At 40.5% G+C, this 18,219-nt stretch overlaps 1 protein-coding gene across 5 annotated transcripts in view; it reads left to right on the forward strand.

Annotated features, from left to right (window-relative positions):
• Nucleotides 1-6,376: 6,376 nt before the first annotated feature.
• LOC119655190 (coiled-coil domain-containing protein 50) overlaps nt 6,377-18,219 on the forward strand; it is a 46,015-nt gene continuing 34,172 nt past the window's right edge. For 2 of the 5 annotated variants that reach the window (XR_005249883.1, XR_005249884.1), the window contains exon 1: nt 6,377-7,303. Coding sequence is in view for 3 of the 5 variants with exons in the window: in XM_038060956.1 (XP_037916884.1) it covers nt 7,255-7,303 (49 nt within the window). In the remaining 2 variants the exon portion in view is untranslated. The remainder of the gene's footprint in view (nt 7,304-18,219) is intronic. The other 3 variants (XM_038060956.1, XM_038060957.1, XM_038060958.1) reach the window with 3 other exon arrangements.

Consider the following 18,219-nt stretch of genomic DNA (forward strand, 5'->3'; position numbering starts at 1 on the left):
ACTGCCTATTTCCGAATACTGTATACATATATGCACGTATATAAATTGATCGCACCCATATTTCCGATTTACTTCTTATATCTATCTGAATTAGGCATTACCTCCAAAGTTCATTACTACGCATATACTATATACCTACATACACATGTCTGGTTGGAGTAATCGATATTCATATAAAAATGACTAAAAAACTAAAATAAAATAATTCTTTGCGACCCCATTCATAAGAACTCATTTCGATGTGGTATTGATGAATTGATATGTGATAATGACGTCATACAGGTTGCAGAGTGCACGAAATTCACAAAAAATGGCAAAGTTTCACACCCTATAACTTTGTTAATAATAATTTCATTTTCTTCAAACTTGAGCAACTTGTGCATTATATTCTTCGTTACACCCGTGCTAAATTTTATAATTCGGGGTGAACATAAAGGGGGTTGCCGGGTAAATTTCTAAAATGTGGAAATATACTATTATTAACTTTATTTGTGCAGATATCGGAACAGGATGTATTTTGAGGCCTAGATTTCGTAGAGGTGCACCACTGTGATTTTTTCCAGATTATTCGGTTGGATAGGTTCTGAGAATGAGACCTGTTACACTTTCTGGGGGTCATATTTTGAACCCTATCGCTATGTTTGACCCAATTTCAAATATGGAACCAGGTTTGAAAAGTACTAATTAAGTCCTTTAATTTGATACTCCACATGGCCACATTTTATGAAAAAAAATTTGTACCCTCCATTCACATGTATGGGGACCCCCCCCCCCTTAAACTTAACAGAAAATGGCGCTACTTGCTGCATGTAAAGGGAACAACAGATCACACACTCTTACCAATTTTCGTGACAATCGGTCCAGCAGTTTCCGAATAAATCGGCTGTGACAGACAGACAGAAATATTTCCAGTGACAGGAATATTTCCAGTGACATGGAAGCGACAGCAGTTTGTACTTCTGCCTAAGCCTGGTGAACCTCCAGGTGAACCATCGTCATATCGACCCATATGTCTTTTGGACACGGTGGGGAAAATGTTAGAGCGGGTAATCTATAATAGATTACTCCCGGTTGTTGAGAGCCAAGGCGGCCTTTCAAATCGGCAGTGTGGGTTCCGAAAAGCCAGATCAACCATCGATACCATCAAATTGGTTACTGGCTTGGCCGAAGATGCAATTCACGGAAAGGGTAGTACCAGCAAATATTGCGTGGTAGTAACCCTGGACGGGAAAAATGCATTCAATTCGGCCAATTGGAATTTAATACGCAAATCCGTAGCGAAGGTTGGTATTCCCGCCTATCTCGCTGCTATCGTCGATAGTTACTTAACTGAAAGGAGGCTCTGGTATGACACCAATGACGGACCGCAGGAGTACGTTGTTTCCGCGGGTGCCCCACAGGGCTCCGTATTGGGCCCACTACTATGGAACATCATGTACAACGATGTACTTAATCTTCCCCTTCCGGAGGAAGCCACAGTGGTGGGTTACGCTGACGACATAGCGCTGGTTGTTGTCGCAAAGTATCTCGAAGATGCTGAGTTATACTCAAGCGAGGCAATCAGTGCTGTCAAATGCTGGTTAGAGAACAGAAACGGTCCTCATCACTAAGCGCCGGAAGAGAAATTACGCCTGTGTTAGAATCGGGAATCATATCATCACTTCCAAGCCGACCATCAAATACTTGCGGGTGGTGATAGACAGGAAGCTCAGCTATAAGCAACACGTACAGTATGTTTGTGATAAATCATCCACTGCTAGTATGGCCCTAGCGAGGATGATGCCGAACATGGGAGGGCCAGGGCATACCTCTAGGTTGCTTATAGCCTAGGTGATGACCTCAATCATGCTCTATGCGACCCCAGTTTGGAGCGAGGCGTTGGAGATGTCAGTTAATACTAGCAAACTGAATGCAGTCTACAGGAGGACAGCCCTGAGGGTATGCTCTGCCTTCAGGACTGTCTCAGATGATGCAGAATTTGTCATCTCTGGAATGATGCCGATTGACATCTTGGCAGCTGAGATGACGAATATATACCATGCGAAGTCAATCTCTCCCTTATTGCAGACGAAGGACGCTGAGAGGGAGAGATCCCTAAATAGATGGCAAGAGCGGTGGGAACGCTCGGGAAAGGGTCAGTGGACTCACAGGCTCATTCCTGCCATCAAGGAGTGGTTGGAGAGACGACACGGTGAGATTAACTATAATCTCACCCAGTTTCTCACGGGACATGGAGGATATCTCCAATACCTTCACAGGTTTATATTGGAGACCTCACCCGATTGTCCAAATTGTGATGGAGTCCCAGAGGACCCAGAGCATGTACTCTTCCACTGTCCGAGATTTGTGGAAGAAAGGAGGAATCTAGAGGAGACTCTAGGAGAGGTGCTGGTACCAGAAAATCTGGTGCCGAAAATGCTAGCACATCAAGAGAATTGGGATGCGGTGAACTCCATGATCGCATCTATTCAAGATAAATTGCGAAAGGCAGAGGAAAGGAGAAAAGCGCGGTCACGTACGCCGCGTATAAAAGAAATGGGATTAAGCTAGAGTGAGCTGACTCCGCTCCGTGATGTAATACCTTATGGTGGCTCCGCGGGGCAGGGAGGGAGTCGGGGGTGCTTTTAGTGGGTAAAAAAAAAAAAGACAGACAGAGAGACGGCCAGACAGGCATCGACTCGATTCTAATAAGGTTTTGTTTCACACCAAACCTTAAAAAGAACGAAAAGGCTGACTGGCGTATAATAATTTATTTATGGCTAGATACAAATAGCCGGAACATCTACTCAAATATATAACAAATACACAAAGCCTTTCATACCTGAAGCGCCCAGCTTCCATTTTACCTACTTACTTTTACAAACAAATGAAAAATACATTCTAACCTAACACTTTCTTTGGCCCATTCAATATTTCGTGTTGGAAACGAAAACCAATTCATTACTTTAATCTACTACCTTCTTTTCGAACCACACGCGTCGAGTCCTGGGCGATGACTGACGTCAGTTTGGACTGATTGTGTGGTGGAACACACCAGTCCATCAGATTAGACAAGACAATTTCATCCGAACATCATGTTCGCCATTTTTAAGGTTTTGTTTAAAACAAAGCCTTATTAAAATCGATTCGCCGTCTGTCTGTCTGTCCCACACACTTTCCTCCAAAACGATTAAACCGATCGGAATGAAATTTGGTGGACATATGGGAACTATGAAATCCCACGCATATAGTAAGTGATATAAATTTACGTGCAGTTTAAAGAGTGCTCCCAAATATGTGTAAAGGGGGGATGTAAACATTTTTTCATCGAATATAGTCATGTGGGGTATCAAATGAAAGGCGTCAGTTACTTTTCGAATCTGATATTAATTTTGACATGAATTACAATGCACACGACTAAGGAGTCAAATGTACACACTTAAAGTGAGACAGGACTCATTTTCGGAAACTACCTAACCCAAAAATTCGAAAAAAATTAAGGAAGGTGAGCTTAGATGAAATCTAAGCCTCAAAATATATTCCATTCGGATATCTGCTCAAATAAACTTACTAATAGTATATTACCAACTTTTAGAAATTGATTGGAAAACCCCCCCTAAATCCATCTTGGGACTACCAAATTTTGCACTACACATGCCAAATTTCATCGAAATCTAGTCGTTAACGTAAAAGTTATAGTAGTTCAAACTTAGCAATTTTAGGCGAATTTACTGCTTCTAAAGCCATACAAATAAGATGCTAACATCATAATTAGCGAGAACAATTGACATTCGAGTGAAATATTTAAATTCCATTCATGAAGAATCTACTTCTCCCCAGCCCTTTTTGGTATCTGTGGCAGGTTAAGTTCACATTTGCTAATAATATTAAACTCCAAGTGTGAAGCGTATGAGGTGGGGTATTATCAATACAGTGCTTTCCATCAAATTATTTATTTAAATCGCTTTCTAAAAAATAGAGGGAAATGGAATTTTTAACTAGATACGCACGGAAATGTCATACACTCATCGCTCCTCATATCCTTTTCTTCAGCCTTTGTCCCGTTTACAAGCGGCGTCGGCTAGTCGCGATCGGTTTCACCATTTTATTTTATCAAATGCCTGATCTGGATGTAATCGCGAGGTTTTTAAACTCCCATCCAACGTATCAAACCGTTTCGCTATTTCGGCTGGTCTTTTGGTCGTTTACCATCAACTTCGATGTTCACATCAATCTCGTTAGCGGGAATTACGTGACCATACCATCGAAGACGCCTCTCTCGCAGTTTTTCCACATTCGGTGCAATCCCATATCAACCGCGGATATCCTAATTTCGAATGTGATCAAAACGTGTCACGCCACTAGGCTCACGCAACATCTTCGTCTCCATAACCGCAAGACGATGTTCATTGGTTTTTATAGTCCGCCAACACTCAGAACCATAGAGATACGTCGTTGATACGTCGATCAAAAAGAACACTATTTGTGAAACGCACTTCATCCAGGTTGCAAAGAAATTTCGTTACGCAGTTCTCCATTGGTTCAGTTCTGGACATGTCGAGTTAATTCTATCAACCAATGGAGAACTGCGTTATGCTCTTCACATAGGGAAACACAAAACCTTTTATACCTAAAGCGCCAAGCTTTCTGTTTCCCAACCTATTTAATTTGGTGATGTCATTTGGGCCGTGATTATTGAATAGTCCGTTTCGGTTTGAAAATCGTTGCGAATTCTTTATTGAGAAGTGTTAAAATGTTTCGTTTCAATTTGTGATATAGTGTGTGTGATAGTGATTGGGGCAAATTTTTGTGAAAAATTGAAAATGGTGAGGTGCAATAAATGGTTGTGATAGTTATTAAGGCAAAAGAGGAAGCGTTTTGAGATTCTTTCGTTTTCAAAAGAATGAGACTGTTTGCGAAGAGTGGAAAAAACTTTGCGAAAATTATAGGAAGATCGACTTCAAAAACGCCCGTGTGTTTTCAAAACATTTTGTGCAGGACGGTTATAAGCCCCAAGACCTACTTCTGCAGACTGAGGAAAACAAAAGGTTGTTAAAGGACTACGCTGTTCCGAGTCAGCATTTACGGCAACAGGGTAGTGAAAGCGACAGATCCAAAAGAGTAAAGTTCAGGAGACAAAAGAAGGTGGTACCAAATACTGTATCCTTTTTTGAGAGGTATGTTATCCAATTTGAAGATGAAATTTAAAAATAGGAAAAGGCTAGATATTGTCATCCAAGATGGAGGCATAATTCATCAGACATTACTGTCAGTTTTCTATCTGTCAATTTTTGATGGATTGATTGATGCCAGACTCATAGAACATCTATTATAATAAGTAACCCACACTTAACGGACCGGACTTGAGAATGTATTGGGGAGGCTTACACATGATAGGCAAAAAACTGCATCTAGATACTGCTCGATGTTAGAGCCCATGATGTTTCCAGATAAACTTCACTATAGTAATATATTCGCTAGTTCAGGAACATTGGGTGTGGCTATTGTCTATTAGATATACCGTGGCCAGACTGATGAAATACTGACATTGTAAAGTCAACCATATATACGATTATAGGCACATCACCTCGACCACAGTAGATCTACTATAGGCAGTCCCCACACTAAAATAGCCCCACTTGCGAATGTTCTGTAGAAGCTTATCTGTACACGTCAGAGACGCTAAACAAGGAAAAGGCATAATCTTCGTCAAATCATATTGGTAAAAGAGAGATCGGTGAGCTTTTGCTATTCTGGTACTACTGCCGTGCTCACCCATCTAACAAAAAGTTGTTTCACGTATTCACTTATCATAAGCAAAAACTTGCCAATCTCACCAATCCATTGGCAAGTCCGGGCGGTATGTCAAACATAGCTGATCGGATTTTCGTTGCATCTCGCTCATGCTCAAGGGTAAAACAATTTGAAATCGTGTGTACTCGCACTGATTTCCCTCCTTGAGGGGCAAGAGGGAGTGTGGCAGCTGTCTAGTCTCTAACTGTGACCTCGACCATAACGTTAAACGAGATTTACAGATCCAAAGGACCTAGTACACTAGCGGAAAATACGATAAATAACTGGGAATTTCAGCAACTAAAACGAAATGATATTTAAGGCTCACCTCACCTACTCTAAGTGAGTTATAAAAAGTAGCAGAAAATTGTAATTGAATTGACTTACATAAAATATTATAGAAATTAGAAGTTTCATTCGCATGATTTAGAACATTGTATCTCCTCAGTTGTTAAGATTTCACAAACTACCCTCTTTGTCTAAAGAAAAATTCATTTAATGAAAGAAAACATGGCAAAGTATAAAAAATATATGTACATATATATAAGATAGCTTCTAAACCCCTGAAGTTATAAAACGAAATATCCTAATCGCCAGCTATGTTATTAAATTTCATGCAAATCAATTTGATTTTGGGGGACATGTAAAAGAACCGAATATCTAAATAGTGATAGTCCATGCGGAATGACGGTTTGAATGTCACAGAATAGGTATTTATAACGCGAAGTCAAGAATAGTATTGTGTGCAACGTGTGAGAACTGTACGCCACTGGCCTGGAATACAGCGGTGGTTCTGTTTACGCTTTAGAAGAGCAATTTAGGGCGGTGTTGAAGGGAAGCCGATTCAAGTGGGCTGCAGTAGTAGTAGTGCTGAGTGCACACGTACGCACGTGGCGTACGCTGTCGTACGCGCGCCGACCAGCGTAGTAGTACGTTGCTGGAGTGAGTATTTCCCTTTCGAGTTGTTTTGCTCCACTCCAGGCCCCGCGGCCCGTTCCTAATCCTATCGTCCGGGCCCGTCTTTTGTGTGCCACTCGCCGCCGCCACTCTTCAGTCTTGTTCGCTTATCCGTCCTCGCAGATGCTGTCTCCGCGACGTGCTCGGCATTGGTGCTGTGTTCTGTGAACAGGGCGTCGAGTGAAATTGGTGTCTGGAAGGAATACGTCCCAGAATTGATTTGTTCTGTGCGGAAACCGAGATTTGCTTTCGAGTGCCTCTTCTCGAGTCATCCCTTGCCACATCTCGCGATTTCGATTTTCGGATACCAGATCGATAATTGGTACTTTCGCCGTCGAAGGTGAAGGAAAAGTGATCTCTGCATGTAGTGCGGGTCGGGAGTGCTGTCACTTGGCTTCTACCTGTGCCGCGGAGCTCCGTGTGAACCAGTTCTCGGTGCGACGACACCCGTGGAATTTAATGGACAACCGACAGCCGAGGCAAGGCTGAGTGCGACTGACTCGAGCACCAACACCAGGAAGCATCATGACGGAGCTGAAGGAGAGCCTTCCCAGGTCGGGGCATGTAACCGAAGGTCAGTGCATTCCATTCAAATTCTTGCACCTGTAGTCATCCCAATTGTGTATTTGTCCGCTCCGATCCGGGCGGCTTTAGAGTCGAAATTAAGGTCGTAGCGGTCGTGTGACCTTTCGCAGAGGCGTGCTAACGTCAATCTACGATTGTTTAAGGAGTTTGCGACTCTTTGGAAGCTATTTCACTGCAACGACCCATTCGCAGTCACAGTGGAAGAGAAAGTGAAGAAAGTCGGTGGTGAAAAATTGCCACAGCATCCGAATGCTGGTGGCCCAAAAGACCGAGTTGCCAATTATTACATTCTTCCAACATCTCCAACAAGTCAAACAATTCGCGCGGCGATGAGAAAAGAAAACGAGGTCTATCGCTGGAGTGGCTGGTGTTTCTCTTTCGAATTGATTAGAGAAGAAGCCATTGTCACGCTGGGGTGAATAAACGGATGCACGTGGGCGAATTGGGGGCCACAATCGGACGCTTGATAATAATATAAAGCTCCACAGAGTAATAGAGGACAACCACCGGGATAACTTGTGCAGACTTGATTCTAGATTTGTCAACAATTCTGACCTCCCATCTTGAAGTGGCATCCATCGGTTCGCAGGCAATGTGTGCAGTTTTTAAGGTTTCGTGTGAAAAAAAAACTTTATTAGAATACATTTACTGCCTGTCTGCCTGTTATACTCACTATTCTCAGAAACGATTACACCTGTCGACACAAAATTTGGTCAAAAGATTGATCCGTTGAACACCTTGTTAGAGCGTAAGAATGCACTCAGTCTTCCCTGCTTGGCGTAAAAGGCGATTAAAAGGGACAGAAATTTGGGAGCTAGCAACCTGCAGATTTTGACACTTTATTGCTACCGAAAATCGTCAACAACGCCTCGGATAGGGATTAATCTCACCGCTACGGCCTTTGGCTATCGAAAACCGACCATGATTGGTTTCTGGAATGTGTGCACGCTCCTCGACAACTGTAGCGAGGGCGTCTTAGAATGCACGGTTTCTCCAACGTGGGCGGGAATTCCAACGATATTACCTGGACATTCTGGGCCTAACCGAAGTAAGATTGTGAGACTGGCGAGTATTCCTCTCCCTAGTGCGGTAATGTACTTTTGTACTTTGGAAAGCCAAGTGGTAACAGACGCGAATCCGGTGTTTGATTGCTTCTGACGGCTACCAGTAGGCCCGCTCTCTTGATCTGGGAACTGGTTTCTGACAGACTTCTAACTTCAAGATTCGGGTCCAAGTTGAGGAGCATCACAATTGTACAAAGCTACGTACCAACGGAGACTTCCGATATAGTGGGGAAGGATGCTTTCTACGAGTAATTAAATATATGCCTCATCATTGGTGGTACATTGTTCGAGCAGAGAACCGGGTATAAGGTCAGTTGGGTTTCAACTAGCCAACGCAGTATGATCAATCAGATCGACCATTTCGCGATCAGCAGTATATTTAGGAATTGTGCTCTAGATGTGCGTAACAAGAGAGGCGTTGCTATCGGCCTCGTAAAGGATCACCATCTGATGGGTCATAGGATGTGGCTGACTGCGGAGTCGTGGAAGCGGATCGCTGCAAGTTATGACGGGCGTGTTGCGTTCGAACTCCGATATCGAGCGAAATCCTGAGAAATTCAGCGTAATGTACGCCGTGACAAGAGAGAATTTGCTATTACGCTGGACAGGGAAGCATAAGATACAGAAGACCGCAATGATTTCAGAAATGTACACCGCATCACGAAAGAGCTTGCATGTGGCCGCAAATCTTTCGATGGTCTTACGAAGGACGTCAGTAGTCGACTTCTCATACACGATGACGAGCAATTGATGAGATGGTTCATGGTTCGGTTAGTGCTTTCCGAAGCCGGTGTTAGTTTTGACATTCGTTGAAAAGGCGGGGAGTGGGAGAGGTCGGAAGTGATAATTTCTTTAACGGACCCATTCTCAGAAACTACCCAACCGAAAAATCTGAATAAAAACATCATGAAGCTGTCTCTATGCGGTATCCAGGCTTCAAAATACTGTCCATATCGATATCTGCTTAAATTAAGTTAATAATGGTATATTACTACACTTTTGGGGAAATTGAATTAGGTTTATCCTAGAGTTATGAAAATGTGTAGTAAAATAGAATATAATATGAAGCATGTTAATTCCAAGTTTGATTAAAATCATACTATCACTAACAAAATTACAGTAGCTCAAAGTTAACTTAAATTGTAAATTTACTGCAAATTAATATCAATCAGATACTAAAGTGAATAGTCTGACATATACATAACGGGCTACATACAAATGGGTTAGTTCTGCATTCAAATATGCTCACAGAAAAAGCAAACAAAACCTTTCATACCTGAAGCGACGATTTATTATTATGTGCTTGCACTACTCGATCGACTTTTTTTTTAAATTTCCGACTCCTTTGTTGTGTCGAAATAAACAAGTAGAACGCTCAAGCCCCCATGCTCACACCTCGTTATTTATTCTAAGATGTTGATTGTGGAGCCAAAAAACCGTGGCAGTTGGCAGTTACAACATAAATCCGCCTGCGAAACCCTGATGCAGTTATCTTGTCTACCAAACGATCCTCCTTAGTCTTAGTATTACGAGCTTTAGCTTAATGTCTGAGAAATTTGACAACAGTTAATGGACTGCTTCAATTTTATTTCAAGGAGTAATGGGAAAACAACAGAGTCCAAACTTTGTAGTATTTGTTTGTTACCTCCAAAGGAGGTAAGCATGGTGCAACGTCACTGCAATTCATCTGATAGCTGCATTGATTCCTTCACTAATGATTAGAAAGGAAAAAGCCGGGAAACCGGAAGCTGGGCGCTTCAGGTATGAACAGTTTTGTTATTTCTCTTATAAAAATATTTGGGTAACATATGCATATATTATATGAAAATATCCACTTTCGCGTGATGCTGACATTCAAAGTCTAGACTAGCTTGGGAAAGGACTAACCGATACCTTTCACTTGATATAATATAACTATATTTGGTAAGAAAAAAATTTACACATTTATGCATGTACGGGACCCCCTCTAAATTCAATGTAGAATAATGTAACTGACTGTATGCATGAACGTTCACAGTTCCCACCTTTCCACTAAATTTGGTGTCAGTTGCTACAATTATTTCCGAGAAAAATGCATGTGACAGACAGATAGTAAACCGCTTTGAATACAAACAGAAAATAAACGAGATTAACTTGCTATTTTCGTAGCTGGTCTAATGGGTTCCCTCCTCGTACAGATGAGCTCTTTGTTTTCAGACGGTTCGCTTTATTTGAGCACTGATATATATCAGTAAATATATAGATAATATTCTATGTAGTCGCAAAAACTTCACATTCACAAACACAAACTTCACACTTTGATCTACTATAACTTCCTTATTAGAATTTCGTTCAACCTCTCCAGTGTTATATATTATATTATTATTATTTTCCGATTTGTCACAATCCCGGCAGATGTCGGATTTTACCTAATACTAGCACTAAGTGCCAAGCATTTAGCCTCGGACGATCCTACCTACTTTAATTATAAAGGGGCGCTAGTAGTGGTGGCCGGTGGTAGGTCAATGAGAGAATCCGTCGAGAACTCCCTGCAGCATCGAGCACGTATGCAGAATGGTATATTTCTGCATGGTTTGAACCAGCCTGTGTGAGGGATTTAGGTACGTTGCCTATAGCTGACAATATTATGGGAACACAACCACCCGCTGGAGACGGGTGGGCTGGGATGGAGTGTATTTTAAGGCCTAGATTTCGTATGGATGCACCATTGTGATTTTTTTTTCAGATTTTTCAGTTCGATAGGTTTTGTTTCACATAAAACTATAAAAACCATACGAAGCGCAGTATACTATTGATCTAAAATTTGATAAAATATTACAGTATGTAGGTATGGCATTCATTAAAAGATGAACGTGGCGCTGGGTAAATAATACATTTGAACTTGGTAGACTTATAAGAAAAGGGTAGACCATGTGGTGAGGAAGCAACAGAAATGGATTCAAGGTGTATTCGACAAACTATTCAATCTTATGGTTTGCCGTACCCAAGTTGGTAATCATTTCATTGTAATCAAAAATAGAAATTCGTTGTGAGAACTACTTTCACCGCAAATGAGCAGCTGCAAGTTCCAATACGTCTCGCATTACGAAGCTCTGTATTGAGCTGCTAACAACAGAGACAGGTTTTCACATCGGAAACGAGTAATTTAGCTCCAATTTTCTCCATAATTGATGGGGCAGCATAATAACACAGATTGGACTTCTTAATCTTTTTTACAATCGCTCAACAAGCAACACCTGTCGTCTTCGATTCTGTATTCAGTTCGCTACGAAATTCTGTTTGATACGTTATATGGCTTTAAGTAGAAATCTATAACCAGTTTTCCATTGAGTTCGTCTTATTAATTTGAGGAATGCTTAGAACGTAGTTGCATAAAAATAAACGTGACCCTGAGCATTTTACATGAACAACAGTGATCGCGCTAACATTGGTAATGAAGACCAAGGGAGCGACAAGGTAGTGATTAACGCTACAAATTTTGATACTCTCCATTTTGCACAATCAGCACTCGGAATTCAACTCACATCCACCAACAGCTGAAGTTCGCCGAATGAATAGAACGCATAAAGCGCGCCTCGGATTTGAGTGCAAATTTGATATTGAAAGAAATAAAAAACGCTTTTTGTAGCGGAAGTAGATCCAATTGTTGTGCTATATTGTGAGCTATATTTTGTATACTAAAATATATTATTGGACTAGAATAACTGAAATACAAAAAGATTATTAAATATTATCCAGAAAATATTGACGAATTTTACATGTGCAAAGCAGCTCACCGCCTTGATAATTTTTGAATTAGTTACAAAAATTATATAGATTTATAGATTTTATTTTATTAGAACCAAAACAAGAGACTATGGAGTGGTTTGAATCCGGTACCTAGGCTTCGAAGCGAGTTAGGGTGCAGAAATAGGCCACGAAAATGTTAATTTATTTTTTTGTGATGTAAAAAGAATTTTGTTTGTTGTTCACCTCCAGACTATTAAAATAATAAACTCAGTTTATTGTAACCTTGTGAATCATCTGAATGTAGAAATTCTCGAGAAAAATCACTTCATCAAGGTAACGCAACTTCTCACACAGCTGAAAAAAAATTACGCAAAGCGGTGAGTACAGTACCAATTGTTGTAACATCCTTCCTATTCGCCAGATTTAGTTACTTCTGACTCCTGGGTCTTCTCATTTCTCTACTAGTTCATGCGAAGTTCTTCAGGGATGGAGTCCATGAATGAGTGTGAAATATTTCTACCGGACAGTGATGTGTGAAACAACACCAATTTAAAATCGTTTCAATGTCCGTCTTCTTGTCTGCCCTTCTGTCACACAAGATTTACTCCGAAGCCGCTGGAGTTATCGTAATGAAATTCGGCGAGAATATGTGGTCCGTGAACCGCTATACGTGTTGTGTTGAGTTTAAGGGGGGGCAATTTTTTCACAAAATATGGTCATATTGGTACTTTTTGGAAATGATCTTATGTCTTATATTGAGTGAAAGGCAGCAGGGTGATGACTGAGAATGTTTGCCCCACAAAGTGAAACAAGTCTTGTCCTCTAAACCTATCCAAGCGAAAAACCTGGAAAAAAACACAGCGATGTATTTATAAAAAGTCTAGGCTTTAAAAACATGTCATTACGTTATTTACTCAAATAAAGTTAATGATAGCATATTACTATATTTTAGAAATTTACTCAAAAATTCTCCTTAAGTTCATTCTAGGCACAAAAATCCGTAAGTGATAATATTAGACATATGTACAGTGAGCAAAAGTGAAATCCGGAGAGCGTCGTAGGAAATACATAAATGATCAGAAAAGGGGTAAAAGGAGTTGTATATTTTTTTTGCAAGAACGTTACTTACAGTCTGTTAGATATAATGCAACGAAGAAGGACAAAATAAAACCGTAGCTGAGGGCAAAAAACAAAAGAAACTCTATTTTTGTATGCAAAATTGAAATCCCGTCAATGCCAAAAAAATCATAATAATGTCAAAAATTGAAACAAGTCGGGAAACCACAAGCTTGACGCTTCAGGTATAAAAGGCTTTGTGTTTCCCTATGTGAGGAGCATAACATAATTCTCCATTGGCTGATAGCTTTGACCCGAGATATTTAAATCGCTCAGTTCTGGGCAGGTTACTGCCGTTGCCAGAACTGAGCGATTTAAATATCTCGAGGGACAAGTTACTACCATTGTCAGAACTCAGCGATTGATCTCGACTCAATGCTATCAGCCGTCTCAAATCTAAAATTTACTGCAATATCGTCCGTCCGCCGCTCTCTATAGTTCTGAGTGTTGGTCGATTATAAAAGACAATGAACGGCGTCTTGCGGTAATGGAGATGAAGGTGTTGCGTTGGACTAGTGGCGTGACACGTTTAGATCACATCCGAAATGAGGATATCCGCGATTGATATGGGGTTGCACCGATCGTGGAAAAATTGCGAGAGAGGCGTCTTCGCTGGTATGGTAATAATTCGCGCTAACGAGAATTCACTTGCCAACATTGGTCTGAACATCGAAGTCGATGGTAAGTGACTAAAAGATCGGCCGAAATAACGGTGACTTGATACGCTGGATGGGGATTTAATGGCCTCGCGATTATATCCTAATCAGGCATTGGATAAAATAAAACGAAGAAACCGATCACAACGAGTCGACCCCGCTTGTGAACGGGACAAAGGCTGAAGAAAAGAAAAATATGTGAGGAGCGACGAATACACGGCAGCTCTGTCTCACATAGCTAAAAATTTCATAGCCCTCTATTTTTTATAAAGCGATTTAAATAAATCATTTGATGGAAAGCTCTGTATTGATAATAGTCAACCTCATACGCTTCAGAGTCTGAGTTTAACATTATTAGCAAATGCCAAGAATTTAACCACATCAAATAAAGTTTTACACAAAACCTTAAAAAGGGCTGGGGAGAATTAGATTCTTCTTGAAAGGAATTTTGATATTTCATTCGAATGTCAATTATTTTCGTTATTTATGACGTCAGCATCTTATTTGTATGGCTTAGGATGCTGTTAATTCGCACGAAATTGATAAGTTTGAACTGCTATAACTTTGCCACTAATAGTTGGATTTTCATGAAACTTGGCATGTGCATGCACGAGGCTATTAGTAAATTTATTTGAGCAGATACCGGAATGGGACATCTCTCGAAGATCAGATTTCACATAAGTGTTTTACACAAACTGTTGTAATATGGACACCAGTAGCACCATCTATTCATCGACTTTAAAGCCGCCTATGATAGCATAGCCAGGCTAGAACTGTACACGACCATGAGAGAATTTGGTATCCCGACGAAATTGATAAGACTGACTAGGCTGATCCTGACCAATGTGCGAGGCCAGATAAAAGCATCAGTGTCACTCCCAAGACCATTCGACATCAACAACGGTCTACGACAAGGGGATGCCCTATAATGTGTCCTCTTTAACCTGGTCTTCAAGAAAGTGATCCGTGATACTGAGGTAAATGCAAGAGATACGATCCTCTTTAATTCTACCCAACTACTGGCCTATGTTGACGATATCGACATCATGGGAAGAACCACCAGAGACGCACAAACTGCCTTCATCCAAATCGAGCAGCGGTGCGAGATCTTGGGCTGCACATCAATGAAGGCAAGACAAAGTATATGGTGGCAAAGTCAGCACTGAAAACCAACCAACCGACAACATCAAACCGCGCTGGTCAAACGAGAAGAATAAAGATGAGAATACAACTTTGAGACCGTTGATAATTTCTCCTATCTAGGGTTGAAAATCACAACCGATAACAGCTACGATTATGAAATCCGCGCACGGTTGTTAGCAGCCGACAGAGGCTGTTTCAGCTTACAAAAACTGTTCCGCTCGAAACGTCTCACCATAGGGTCAACGCTCTTACTGTACAAGACAATGATCTTACCAGTCCTCATGTATTCCTCGGAAACTTGGGTTCTTAGCAAGAAGAATTTCGAACTCTTGGCCACGTTCGAAAGAAAGAATTTTTGGCCCCCTACATGAAGATGGACGATTCCGTAGCCTACATAATGACGAAATCTATGAGCGATACCATGACCGTCGGGTTGCGGATAAAATCCGGCTCAATAGGTTACGGTGGGCGGGTCATTTAATCCGTATTGATGAGGATGATCTGTAAGTCTAAGAGTCTATAAGAGCAATATCTATGGTAGAAAACGAAGACGAGGCAGACCCTGCCTAAGATGGAACGATCGCGTAGATCAGGATGCCAAACAGCTTTTAGGGATATCGAGTTGGTGGACGTCGGCGCAAAATCGGGATGTCTGGAGTTCCTTATTAAGGCAGGCCTAGACCGGATACCGGTTGTTGCGCCGTTGATGATGATGATATTTTACACAAAATCTTAAAAAGGGCTATAAGTAGATTCTTCATAAATGCCACTTTAATATTTCACGCGAATGTCGATTATTCCTGTTAATTATGACGTCAGCATCTTATTTGCATGGCTTTGGCATAGTTAATTCGCGCGAAATCGCTAAATTTGAACTGTTATAATTTTGGCGTTAATGGCCGGATTTCCATGAAATTTAGCACGTACGAAATATTATCCTTTATGCTGCTACAAAATTCGGAAGTCGAAGGATGAAGTTAAGGGGGGTTTTCAGTAAATTTCTAAAAGCTGGTAATATACTATTAGTAAGCTTATGTGTGCAGATATCGGAGTGGGACATATTTTGAGGCCTAGATTTCATCTAAGTGCACCACCGTGATGCTTTTCGGGTTGTTAAGTTGGATAGTTTCCGAAAATGAGCCCTGCCTTACTTTAAGTGCGTCCATTTTGACTCGTCCCTCGCACACTTTGCAATTCACGACTAAACTTATATCAGTTGCGGAAAGTACTAATCGAGACCTTTCATTTGATACATTATACAACAATATCCGGGGAAAAATTGTTTTGAATTCCCCTTTGCATGTATGGGGAGCCCCGCTTTAAACTCCATCTAAATTTATGCCACTCCCTATATGCGTGGGATTTCATAGTTCCCATCTGTCCACCAAATTTCGTTCGGATCGGTTTAGCCGTTTTTTGAGAAAAGTGCGTGTGACAGACAGGCAGACAGTGAATCGATTTTAATAAAGTTTTGTTTTACACAAAACCTTAAAAAAGCCAAGTTAATACTCCGTATGGAGACTTTTAGCATCATTAACATCCTTCACTGGGCAGTGGCATGGATTTGACCAAACGTTGGATATATTTGGCTGGAATTTTTCTCCATTATTCAAGAAGACGTTCCATCAAGTATTTTTTCTTCGAAATGGGACCGATCGATCGAATATAATCCCGTTCTCAATAATATTGCAGTCCGGGCATTGTGAAAAGGTTTTGAATAGATTCGCATAATTGAACAGTACCACATATGTGTTTCCCACGCTTTATATTCCGGGCCACTGTTTCGGCATATCTTGAATGTTTGATAAATATGCATTCATATACCCCTCTACGAATACCGCATTTCCCACACCTCCGCCCCATAAAAATAACCCCACCATAACACTTCCCACTTTACTGTGAATTTCAGATCTTTTGGCTACAATTTTTTGTTAGGATCGATCTATAAAAAATACATCTCCCCAAAAAGGTTTGATCTTCAAAAGGATAATTCTGAGCAAATTCAAATCGCTTTACCAGATTAACTTCATTAACATTCATTCCGCACGATACGTGAAATGCATAACTATGGAAGTGGGGTGTACAATTTTTGTTTACTAAATATGGTCATGTGTGGTATCAAATGAAAGGGTAGTACTTTTTTTTGGGTGAAACATAGAAGCGCGAGGGCTCAGTAGTGCATCGCTACGAAATCTAGGCCTCGAAATATCTACAGTTCCGATATCTGCACAAATAAACTTAATAATAGTATATTTCCACATTTTAGAAATTTACCCGGCGGCATTAATGTAAGAGATAACATAAGGTACAATTTGGTACCGTGTCGAGAATAGTTCATCTATGTTATTATCTGACTTCTGTGATTGGATTAGTTTTAGGGCCTAGCTTTCCTTTCAATTTTGTTAACTAATTATTCCTTTCCTATTTGATTTTCCATGAGGTTGTGCTTCAGTTTCATCATGTTATGTAAGTGGTAAGCTGTTTTTTTTTCACAAAAACAAACTGTGAATATTTTTTTTGCCAATTTTATACCGTCCGCGGTGATGATTTGGGCTTTCCAGGAACTGAGTATGAAATGAACAAACCATAAAGTCAGTCAGTTCTCATTGTTAAAGCCTATCGAGCCCGAAAATCAGAAGAACTTATTATTATGTTTCTAAATGAAGCTTAGGTTTAAAGCCACTGCCGAAGTAGAAATGGCAGTGGTATATTACTATAAAAACCGTTTCTTAAATTAATTCTAGCAGCATAAAAGTTGGCATTGGCATGAATATGAGCAATAAAACAGGACACAATACTGGAACGTTTGATGGAAATCTTTGTATTATTAATAAAGTTATAACATATGATAGTTGTGTCTTTTCTGCAGTAAAATTTGTTTATTAAGCAATGTTTAAATTATGAGCTACATATACACATTGAATAAAATATTTATTGCATGAATGGACAGGTTATAATTAACCAAACTCAACTCATGATCATGGCGGCTAAACGTTATGGGAAGAATTTTATTTTAATTTTCTTCAGCTTTGTTGGCTAATTACAAAACAATTTTATAACTTAAGATTCGATAGTACGAAGTATTGTGGAAATCATACTAGTGCCCGGATAGCTGAGTGGTTAGAACACACGGCTGTCGTACGGAAGGTCGCGGTTCAAATCTGACTAGTGGCATTAGGATTTGTATCGTGATTTGA

The sequence above is a fragment of the Hermetia illucens genome, chromosome 4 (genome assembly GCF_905115235.1).
Source record: "Hermetia illucens chromosome 4, iHerIll2.2.curated.20191125, whole genome shotgun sequence".
Classification (NCBI taxonomy): Eukaryota; Metazoa; Arthropoda; class Insecta; order Diptera; family Stratiomyidae; genus Hermetia; species Hermetia illucens.